The sequence below is a fragment of the Xiphophorus couchianus genome, chromosome 13 (genome assembly GCF_001444195.1).
Source record: "Xiphophorus couchianus chromosome 13, X_couchianus-1.0, whole genome shotgun sequence".
In the NCBI taxonomy this organism is placed as follows: domain Eukaryota; kingdom Metazoa; phylum Chordata; class Actinopteri; order Cyprinodontiformes; family Poeciliidae; genus Xiphophorus; species Xiphophorus couchianus.
Genome location: NC_040240.1, coordinates 24874301 through 24885204, shown reverse-complemented (window position 1 = coordinate 24885204; position 10904 = coordinate 24874301). Strand labels below are relative to the sequence as shown.

Below are 10904 nucleotides of genomic sequence, written 5' to 3'. Positions count from 1 at the left end.
TTTACAGATTTATTCTTATTAAATCAAATCAAGTTTAATTTAAAAAAATAGAAAATACAGAAAATGGAAAAAGTAATTTTCAAATTAAAACTTATTGAATGCAGAATATCAAAAAATCAAAGCAATGAAATAGAAAATAAAATAAAATCGAAATTTAAACGTTATTGCTAATAAATTAATACTGTTGAAAATAAGTTATGAAAGTTCCATTTTTATATTATTTTGATGTAATATTTGGTGCAGTAATTACTGTAATAAGCCATTTATTTATTTCTATTTTTGCCAAGTTTGGCAGGATTGGTCCTCCATAGAGGAGAACATACAAACTCAGATGTTGGTGTGGACAACGTTGGTAAAAAGTGCAATAATGACGCATGTTGGACTGCTGGAAAGCTCTGTCCTCAAAGGAAACGCCACTGACACACAGCAGGGAGCCAAAAGTCCCCAACCTGGCAACCCGCTGCTGATGTTACTTTGACTATAACCTCTGAACGCACAACACAACCAGCAGACATGGACTTCAGCGGCACCTGGAAGGTTTATTCTGAGGAAAACCTGGAAGAATTCCTCAAAGTCATTGGTAAGAAGACGATTAAAATGCACTTTTTCCCCTACATGTCCTTAAACGCATCTTTCAGGGGCGCCAGAGTTGCTGGTGAAGATGCGTAAAGATGTGAAACCAGAGCTGGTGATCAAGCAGAACGGCCGAGACTTCACCTGCACCATAAAGACTCCGTTCTGCAGCCGCGTCAACTGCTTCACCGTTGGCAAGGAGTCGGAAATCTGCGCCCTGGACGGCAGGAAGGTCAAGGTGAGCCAAACCTCCGCCTGCACGGAAAAAACAGGAGAAATAGAAAGAGAAGAGTTTAAAAGTCAAACATTTGCAAGAAAAAAACTCCAAAACTTTTCTAGAGTAATCTCAGAAATGTTGTAGAAGAAACAAGAACATTTCTGATCTTGAAAAGTGAAAAAATTGGTTGAAGAAAACCTGAAACAATTTTAGATTAATCTCAGAAATTTTTCGGAAAAAACTTAGGCATTCCTGAGTTTCAAAAATATTCAACTTTTTAAACTTTATAATTTCTAAACGCCAAAAAATGTCTGAGTTTTCTTGCAAATTTTCCACTTTTTCCACTCAGAAATTTCTAGTTTTTTCCCTAGAAAATTTCTGAGTTGTTTTCTGGTGGAAATTTACTCCTTTTTTGTTTGTTTCTACATTTTTCCTGATACGCTGTTGTATACATCAGATCTGACCGAAATGTATTTGCAGAAAGCTTTAGGATCCGTTTATTTATGCCTTATTCCTGTTTCGACGCAGTGCACCGTCAGGGAAGAAGATGGGAAGCTGATCTGTGAGACGTCAAAGTTCACATCTGTCCGAGAAATCCAAGGGGACGAAATGATCGATGTGAGGACCCAACATGAAAATAAATCAGAGATTAATTGTTCTTACTTATATAAAGTTATGTTTTTTCTTCTTCTGTTTCTGTTTTTCTCCAGACGATCACAGCTGGATCTGTAACTTTCATCAGCAGAAGCAAACGAGTCTGATCAGCACATAAACAACCTGAATAATCTCATTTAAAGCCATGAGTCTTTATTTTGATCAGGAATCTTGCAGAATAAAAGATATAAAAAGATAGATGTGTTGTGTGCAGTCTACATTCATTATCTTTCAGTAATAAATGCTCCAGCAGGTGACTTGGGGACCATTCATTAACAAATTATCCATCTTGCAATGAATGGATAATTTATGTCATATCTTATAATATTAAATGTGTTTTATTATTGTTTCTTCCAGTCAAGGGAAGAAACAATGTCGCCCCCTGCTGGTCAGGTGGAGCGAATGTTGCAAGTCAACTACTTTAAAATGAAACAAACAAAGCTTAGCCTGGTGGGGGACAAGTAAAGCCTGGAGGTGCGCCAGGCTGATAAAACACTGGGCAAACCTGACTTCTGTCTGTAGTTCTAGTCGGTCTCTGGGCTGCTCTTGGTCCGATCCCTCACTAGGAGCCGATTCCCAGCAGACCGACCGAACTGGAGACATGAAGCCTCCGACGGCTCCTAGGATCTCTGGGACACTCAAACCCCTCCACCACGATGGTGGCAGCCCACGGAGGGGAAGAATCAGAAACAGTTTAGCTGATCTGGGCCATTACTGGTCTGGTAATTAGACCGGTAGTGGTGTAACACAAGAGCTTGGTCTAACTCTCTCTGGTGTTGGTGTGGCTCCAGTTAATACCTGAGGGTATTAATTAGTTAATACACTCATTCAATACCTGAGGGTTTTAACTGATGTAAAATGGCTGCCTTCAATCAGTCTGGTTCTGGTTCTGTTGGTTTCTTCCTGTTCCTTTCCTTACAAACAGAGATTTTAATCTGAATTATTGAGTTTTATGACGTTTAAGGTCTGTAAGTAAAAGGCTGGCAGTTATTTGTATAACACGGAAAATTTACGGGAAAATACTAATACGGGGAAGAGGGATAACGGGAGACTTGATAGGTTGTTTCAAGCCATTTGCAGGATCAGTTCTTCATAACGAAGGGCCGATTTGGGGTTATATCATCAAACACCGGTGGGGGCGCTGTGCAGATTCTGGTTGTGTGAAAGAAGAAGAAGTAAACGGCGCTCTATAACTGCGCAGTCTCTGTACTGGTAGTTTTTCCGTTGGGTTGGTTTTGGTTAGGATAAGATTTGGGTCTTTTTCCTTCTGCTGATTGTGTTTCTGTGTATTTCCGGATACATGAGGCCACCGAACACGTCTCTGTTTGTCCGGAACATCTCTGATGAGTCCAGGTGAGTTTTCAGGAGCTGATTCAGGTCCGGGCTAGCGGCAGTTAGCTGCACGTTAGCTTAGCAGCTAAAGATAGCCGCGTGCTCACGGACTAAAAATAAACTAGCGCGGGACGTGCCTGCAAAACAACTTTGTTTTCAGACTTTACATGCTGTTAGATTGTGACTTACTGTATTTAAAATCACCCCTATGTTGTTTTAACTAGTTTTAATTTGAAGTGAAGCTAACAAGCTAACATGAGCTGATGAACAATGGTCTGTGAATGTTTCTGAACTTAGAATCTGTTGGAACTATTTAAACGACTCATTAAAACTAGCAGCACTTTGGGTCAGAACCAGAGGTGATTGCAGTACCGAAATATTACACTTAACTGAGGGTAATACTACCTAAAGATATATATGTATGTATTTTTTTTACTAAAGTGAAAGTAAAAAAAGTCGCCCATTCAAGAAATGTGGGAGTGAAACTGTCTGGTAAAAACCGATCATAACACCAGAATTAATATTTTAAAATAATGTCATCATGCAAACAATTATACATTTATGTGCAAATTATTTTATTTTAAAGACTAAAATTATCTAAAATTAACACATTTTAAGAAGAAAAAAACACTTTCTAATCATTTATTTATATAAAACTTTATTATATAAATAATAATACATTATTTATTGTAGCAGTAGTTTTATGTTATAAGAGTAATATATTTTCAGTGATAATATATTGTATTGTATTTTCTAAACCTCCAACAGTTTGAGCCGATAGTAAATAGAAACAAGAGGTCTCACTCTAACCTAAATGTAGATACATTTCTGGTTTAATTATTATTCTATATTCAGTGGACACTATATTAATAATATTCCAGTCAAAGGTATGATGTATAAAACTACTTCTAAAAGTCTTTTTTCTTTTCAAATATTTACTCAAGTAAATGTAACTAGTTACAACCCACCTCTGGTTTAAACTAGTAAATGAAACATTATGACTGAAATTGGCATTTTTAAATTCTGTGATAAACATCAATATTTCTCTTACCTGGATTTTGAAATTAAACCCACTAAAACTGTACAGACTAGTTTAGTGTTGCAGCTGGTGGCAGATTTTGTGTGGAAACTCCATCAGTTACTATATTCTTTAAAAAAAATTAAATGTGTCAATTACCTTTGAAATGTTTTTGTAAGAAAAATATTAGTACTATAATTAAAGCTACATGTTGATTAGCAGTAGCTACTCCTGAATAATTAAATTTAAAATGAAAATCAAACGTCCTGTAACCTGGTCAGCTCAGAATTCAACTTGAAATGTTTTTATTTTCTGATTGTTTCTCAGGAATGTCTGGTTTCACTGATTTATGTGGTTTTGGTGATTTGCAAGGAGCGTTCAGGTCTAAAATGAACACCAGGGGGCGCTAGTGGTGGCATCTGGAGCAGGCAGAGTTATCAGTCTGTCCAGTTGAACTAATAGTAATAATAATGTTTTATATTCTTTTAGTAAGAGGTGTAATAATACCGGAGCGTCATAAGATGAAGGATTCACAATATTAAATTTTTTTGTAGATATACAATCCCTCCAGTTTGTCATGATTCCAGTTATGAAAACAAAAATCAAAAGATCCATGCATTTTGTTTTCATGCTGAAGCATAATAGTCAGTTTATTTTATTGCAAAATGTTTACATAAATGATCAAAAACATATTAGGTTGAAGTGATTCTAACTAATAATTTCTATTTGCATGATTTATAGTTTTTTTTTCTTTCTACAAAATACTTTATGATAAAAGTTTCCAGTTTGGTGTTTTGGTCTCAACTAAACTTTTTTATAAAGCATAGCTTTGTTTCCATAAACTTCATAATTTATTTTATTTGTTGTTTCTGTTGTTTTATTTATTTATTCAGATCTTGTGTTAAATGTTCATTAGAAGATAAAGTTTATTGATCTTTCAGAAAGTGAACTTTCAGTATTAAGAAATGATCATTACTCTAAATGGTGTAAAGAAATATAATAATTTATCGCATTAATTTCTGTGACAGTTTTTCATCCAGCAGAATTTGTTGTGACAGGCGTAAAACATGCTGTTCTTGGAAAACATCATTTGGTTCTTTGGGATGGCAATCATATAAAGTATGATTTGTGACAGAAAATGCACTTAATCATATTTTCAAACTTATTGATACGCTTTTATTGATTAAACAGTGAAGTAAACTACTAAAAATCCCAACAATCCGTTCAGCTTCAGGGGTTTTTAACACCATTAATTGGAGTTTATGGTGCGAAGTGATGGTGTTTCATTCCAGACGAGCCAGCTCCTTGCAAAGCTCATCACCTGCATCCAAACCAAAGTCTGACCTTAAGCAGCAGAGTGTTTTTCTGTATTGATTTAAATGTTGAAACGTTTGTTTAACTTCCTAACAGTTAATTTGAGGAGAAGTGAATGTGTTAACCTGCAGCTGTGATGTCCAGGTAGTTTAGAGCTGCAGTGAGCAGCTGCTCTGTAGATGATGCTGCAGCAGAATGAGCCATCAGCTGAGTCACGCTTGTATTTGCGGTGTTCAGGCCTGAGGATTTGCGGCGTGAGTTTGGCCGCTATGGGCCGATAGTAGATGTCTACATCCCACTTGACTTCTATACACGACAGCCAAGAGGATTTGCATACATTCAATATCCTTTCCCAACGCTAACCGCTCACTTCTCTCTGCACAGAAACATCTGCTCTCTGGAGTTTTTCTGATTTTATTTCTGCTAAATATTCTGACTGAATATCTAACATTGATATTTTTCTGTTATTGCTTCAGAAAATGTAAAAGCATCCGGTTGTGGAAGCAGCCACAGAGTTACAAAGACCCGTGTAGAGTAGCTGTAAAGACACAGAGCCCAGAGGGAGGGAAAAGGTTGAACAGAAAGTAAAGCATGAAGAGGAAAAGGGAACCAAGACAAAGCTTGGAAATGTCGGGAAAAGAAAAGAGGTTTAAGAGGAAAGAGCAAGCAGGAAATCCAAGTCTCTCTGGGAGTCGGTTAAAGAGTGTAAAGATCAAGATCAAAGTCAAGCATGGCCAAAGGTAACAAGTCCGAATTATTTTGTATCCTCCCAAAAAAACAACAAAACAAAAAAAACAACAAATCCGTAAATCTGACACCAAAAATCAGCTGTTTGATGCTTTTTAATTTTGGTCAAAACAATCTGCTGATAATGTTTTATTTTTTATATATTTATTGTCCTGATCCTGAAACGCTTGCTTCATCTTTTATCTCTACAAAAAAAAAAAAACCAACCAATCAAGTGTTTGTTTTCTCACTTTGCCTCTTCCTTTTATCTGTGTCATCGTTTTTGAGCTGGTCAGTTAAAGTTCATGTTCTGTGCTGCCTTCATATCCTGACTCTAACGTTCCCAAACCAACCAGCAGATCTGGAAATGTTCCTGTTTGTTTTTCAATCCAAAACGACAAACTGAAACCTTAACTGCTCAGCATATTTGAGGATGTGAGAGACGCTGAAGATGCTCTGCACAGCCTGGACAGGAAGTGGGTCTGCGGCCGCCAGATCGAGATCCAGTTCGCCCAGGGAGACCGCAAGAGTGAGAGTCCGCCTTTCCTTTCTGTCCCACTTTCAGGGAACTGGTTTTTATTTTATTCGCTTCCTGGTTTTCCTCTCCAGCTCCCAACCAGATGAAGTCGAAGGAGCGACGTTCCCCGGGCCGATCTTCTCGCTACGACGACTACGAACGGGACGGCTGGCGCAGGAGATCCCGCAGCCGCAGCTACGAAAGATACCGATCCCGCAGCCCGTCGTACGACCGGCGCCGGCGGCGGTCCGAGAGTCCCAGAGAGTGAGTCGAGTTCAGCTCAGCAGCAGGACGACTGCAGCGCTGGAGAAATGAATCAATTCAACGCCAAGTGAAGCATGAAAACATTTGCTCAGATTCATGAAGCCAAAACTGCACAAAAATCAACATTTTACATTTAAGATCATCTGGACTGAAAGACCCAGGAATCTTCAGGAATATAAACTTGTGACTTTGAATAAAGTCATAAACATTTTGGTCATTAGCAGATAAAAATCATTTTTTTAAAGTTTAATCTGATCTAATAGGGCTGAAACGAGTGATTAATCAATTAGTCAAATAATCAACAAATTTCGCAATCGATTAAATCGTTAACTGGAGTTTACACTCAAAAAAGTCAGTTTGCTGGAAGAACAAAATATTCAGCGCAGGAGTTAAGTCAAAACTGTAAAAACCCTATAAACATTTTGAATTTCTGATTTTATTTGTATTGAATGTAATGAATAAAGATTTAATAAAAAAAAAATATATATATATATATATATATATTTGGTTGTAAATCTGTTCTACCAGAACAGTTCTGTAAAAAAATCCTATTAAGTACATTTAACTACCCAATTATTAATCATTTAATCAATAAATAATCCCCCTTTCAGAAATACATTTTACTGATGTTAGAAGAGTTTCCTCTGCCACAAATGATCAAACGTTAAATAAAGGAATAAAAAGCCGTATTTCACATGTTGATTTTTAACATTAATATCTCCACTTAAACTGTGTCTCTTTCAGGGAAGAATTCCTGAATATTCTGGGTGAAAGAGTGACATTGTTTTATTTTTAAGATCTCGCGGACGGATGTACGGAAGAGGAAGAAGCAGAAGCCGTGAAGACGACAGGTGAGCTTCTGTCGGTTTTATGAAAACCTGTTACAGGGGAAAATTTTGAGATTAATATTCATTTCTTTTAGAAAAACCATCAAAATTTGAGTTTCAAAAGTCAAGACATTTTTGAATTTTGAAAGTCAAAATTTATTCCTTTTTTGTCATTGTAGATGTTTAAAAAGTAATACATTACCACTAAAAACTCACATATTGAGATTAGTCAGATGTTTTTGAGCCTGGTTGGTCTGTGTGCCTGCAGGTACCGACAGCGGCCTCATAAGGAGTCCAGGCGGAGGTCCCGGTCCCGCTCCGCGTCGCCCCGGGAGGCCATGAACCCGGCGGCTGCCTCCCACTACACAGAGGAGCCGGCGCCGCCGCGCCACGCCCCATCCCACTCCAAGTCCCGCTCCATGTCCCGGTCCCGTTCCCGCTCCCGCTCCTGGGCCGGCCGGAAGTCCGGCGGCCGCTGACGGGCCGATCTCCTCTCATATGAATGTGATGCCGTTTGTAGGAAGCTCCCTGTTTTTCCAGGCCTGCGCGCCGCTGATCCTTTTGGTTTTATAAAAATGTTTCTGTCTTTGTTTTTCTCCCAGTTGGAATATAAAAACTGGTTGGTGTGTTTTGCGGTGAATTTGCCGCGGTTCAAATGTTTCCACTCGGTTTCTGATTTTTCTTTGCTAAACTAAAACGTTCAGTATTTGCTGCTAAAACCCAGCAGGTGTTTTAATCCTGTTCGCCACGCAGCTCATCGCAGCTGATGCAACTGACGCTCAGTGATCAGAGTTTAAATGTGAGACACGACGGCGTAGCAGAGCCATCGCAGGACGAAAACAAGAAAAGTAAATTTACAATAAAAATGTCAGATTTGATTTTAAAGAACAATTTTTCGCTCTTTTTGTTGGAAATGTACTTTTTTTTTTTCATGATTTCCGAAGGCCCTACTACTCTGTCATAGTAAGATGCTCAAAGTGTTAAACCGTTTTGTTTTTATGGTGTTTTTTCTAGTTTCTGTTCCCGGAGGAGCAGTGGTTCCTCGTTTACTCCATTGTCCCTGCATGTCTTTTTCTCCCCGTCTGTCTTTATTAGGAAGAAACTTTTATTTTCAGTAATAAATCGACAACATTCAATACCAGATCTCCTGTGTTTGGCTTCAGTTTGTGAACTCCTCCCCTGGGAGGATTCGGATCCGTCGGGAGAACCGTCTGTTGGTGTCGGATCTGCCTGGAAACGGGATCAAAATGATCGATTTCCTGTTGATGGAACAGCAGCCGGAGGAAGAATGAAATTAAAAACAGGGGCGGCCATGTGTGAAGTCCAACGCGTCTCATTGATCCGCTGCTAGAAAATAAACGTGCAGGTATTTCGTCACTTTCTGTCGCCGCGGGAACCAATGAAATCCTGACATTTCCTTTATGTCCCGCCTCCAGCCGGACAGGCGCGTCTCAGTGAAGCAGAACTATTTTAATCAGAAAAGTAGAGATTAGATCAATTAAAGATGTGATAATAGAGAAATCATTCGGCAAAACAATCACGAAGACTTGACCGGACAAAGAAAGCCGCTGCTTAAGAATCTCCATAAGTTGGAATATAATGAAAAAGTTTCATTTTCGTTTCTCATTTCCAAAACTCATATAGATCCATGACTTTAATAAAAAAAAATTAATTTGATAATATCTACAAAGGCCACGCTAAGAAAATAAAAATAAAATCACTAGAATAATTAATATTACAAGAATTAAGTCAAAAATAATATGAAAAAGGTCATATTAAGGCAAAGTATTAATAACACAAAGTCATAACAGGACTATTTTTCTGGTATTTTTGTTTTATTCTTGTAATATTACTTTTCTCGTAATTGTTGACCAAAATTTTCTTGCAAAATAATTTTTTAATCCAAATTGGATTTTCCTTGTTAAATAAAAATGCTTTATTTTTTTCTTTGTATGGCCCAAATACTTCGTTGTATATACCTTACAGACAAAGAAACAAAACAAAATTGAGACAATTTATTATAGTGGAAAAAATTAAGAAAGTTGAGTGGAAGAACAAAGTGTGGTAGGGAAACGTTGTTAGGAAGTTTCAGAGCATTTCATGCTTCTTTCTGCTGACGGATTGTGTTTTTATTTCCTAGCAGAACTTGGTACCGACTCACAGCACTAACGGGTTTTTACACTGTGAGCCAGAATCAGAAGAAACAACTCTAGATATTTATAATCTGTTGCTGCATCATGGCTAGATGTTGTTTTATTTTAATAAGCTGGTTGTTTGTTTGTTTTTAAGAAATCCAAATTAGAAAAATTTGCCAAATGTGAATTTTGCATAATAGGCCCCATTTAATTCACGCCAGAGTCTGGGTTATAATCCAGGTCAGAGGTTCTGTCAGGTTCTGGTTTTCCACCCATTCGCCTCACCTCAGACGAATCAACCCGGTTCTGGGTCTTCTGGGTTCAGCCAGCAAATGGCGGAGCTGCTGCACATTTTCACCTCTGATGACCTGCAGGCGGTCGGTTCGTACAGCTGGAGGGAAATGGCAGCAGAACGGGCCGCGGTATCGATCGTTTGGGTCCTGAACAACCAGAGCCGGCAGGGATCGATCCGTTTTAGTCCGGTTCTGAACCAGCACACCGACCCATGCTTCTCTGCACACATCAGCAGCGGGATTATTATTTTTCATATGGAGGATGAGCGGTGAGTTTCAGTTAAGAACTGATACTTTTAATACTGCAGATTTAGCATTAAACTGTTTAAAATACAGAGACGCTTTTCTGTTGATATTTTCCATCTGCTTTTATATTAAACTATTTACATCACAGTTGATGTAAGAACGTTACAGGTTCTTATTAGATCTCCGCATGTTTTTGACCTGATATTCTACATTTGGTTAAAGCTCTAGTGATTTATACCAATAAAATCAGAGCAACGCCACAGCATTGATTGCTGTGTCAGTTTCAATTATCGTTTTATCAATGCCTTGTTCATGAATGCATTAAAATGATTAAGTTCATAAGTTGTTTTATTATTTTTTTAAGTAACATTGTAATGTGAGGTAATTTTTAAATATCCCCTCTGTCCTGGGAACACACTGTGATTTCCCAGGATTTCTTATTATTAATATAACTTTTTAGAAGGAATGTTCTGTGAAGTTATTAGTAATTTCTCTACATGTAGTCAAACACTATCGTATTGAAAAGACCTTGTTGAAAACGGAAGTGGATTCTCCAGCTGGTGGAAGCCAACGGCTCTGTAACGTTACAAAGCCCAAAATAAACAGCAATAATTTCGACTATTTAGTCTGTCATAAGAAATAAAATACCTAAATATTTTCACAATGTTGTTTATTCATTAATAAATGTCAGTTTCAAGCTAAATGTCTAATTATGCAAAAATATTTAGCTCTTAACTGAGTATTAGCTCTGACGTAGCTAATATGCAAATTCACTTGCCGATAACCCA

At 37.7% G+C, this 10904-nt stretch overlaps 2 protein-coding genes across 3 annotated transcripts; both read left to right on the top strand.

The window, feature by feature from the left end:
- The first annotated feature begins 219 nt into the window (after positions 1-219).
- Positions 220-1636, top strand: fabp10b (fatty acid binding protein 10b, liver basic). The gene is made up of 4 exons (XM_028036847.1): positions 220-580; positions 639-811; positions 1319-1408; positions 1501-1636. Exons 1-4 carry the CDS (start codon positions 514-516, stop codon positions 1549-1551), a joined length of 381 nt encoding a protein of 126 aa, XP_027892648.1. The 5' UTR covers positions 220-513; the 3' UTR covers positions 1552-1636.
- A 973-nt stretch (positions 1637-2609) lies between these two features.
- On the top strand, positions 2610-8585 carry srsf10b (serine and arginine rich splicing factor 10b). Of its 2 annotated transcripts, none has more exons than XM_028036681.1 (6): positions 2610-2797; positions 5585-5848; positions 6257-6363; positions 6444-6615; positions 7413-7466; positions 7711-8585. In XM_028036681.1, the coding sequence occupies exons 2-6, from the start codon at positions 5700-5702 to the stop codon at positions 7919-7921; spliced, it is 693 nt and encodes a 230-aa protein (XP_027892482.1). In that variant the 5' UTR covers positions 2610-2797; positions 5585-5699; the 3' UTR covers positions 7922-8585. The 2 variants fall into 2 exon arrangements, with proteins under 2 accessions (XP_027892482.1, XP_027892481.1); XM_028036680.1 differs by lacking the exon at positions 5585-5848 and adding an exon at positions 5346-5450 and having other exon boundaries at positions 2613-2797; positions 6260-6363.
- Positions 8586-10904: the final 2319 nt, after the last annotated feature.

What these genes read in the sequence shown, in the direction of transcription:
- srsf10b (XM_028036680.1), top strand. Translation starts at nt 2,745, where the DNA reads ATGAGGCCACCGAACACGTCTCTGTTTGTCCGGAACATCTCTGATGAG. An exon ending in AACATCTCTGATGAGTCCAG is followed by an intron (nt 2,798 to 5,345) that starts GTGAGTTTTCAG and finishes TGCGGTGTTCAG; the next exon opens with GCCTGAGGATTTGCGGCGTG. An exon ending in AGAAGCCGTGAAGACGACAG is followed by an intron (nt 7,467 to 7,710) that starts GTGAGCTTCTGT and finishes GTGTGCCTGCAG; the next exon opens with GTACCGACAGCGGCCTCATA.
- fabp10b (XM_028036847.1), top strand. Translation starts at nt 514, where the DNA reads ATGGACTTCAGCGGCACCTGGAAGGTTTATTCTGAGGAAAACCTGGAA. An exon ending in AGAATTCCTCAAAGTCATTG is followed by an intron (nt 581 to 638) that starts GTAAGAAGACGA and finishes CGCATCTTTCAG; the next exon opens with GGGCGCCAGAGTTGCTGGTG. An exon ending in AAGGGGACGAAATGATCGAT is followed by an intron (nt 1,409 to 1,500) that starts GTGAGGACCCAA and finishes GTTTTTCTCCAG; the next exon opens with ACGATCACAGCTGGATCTGT.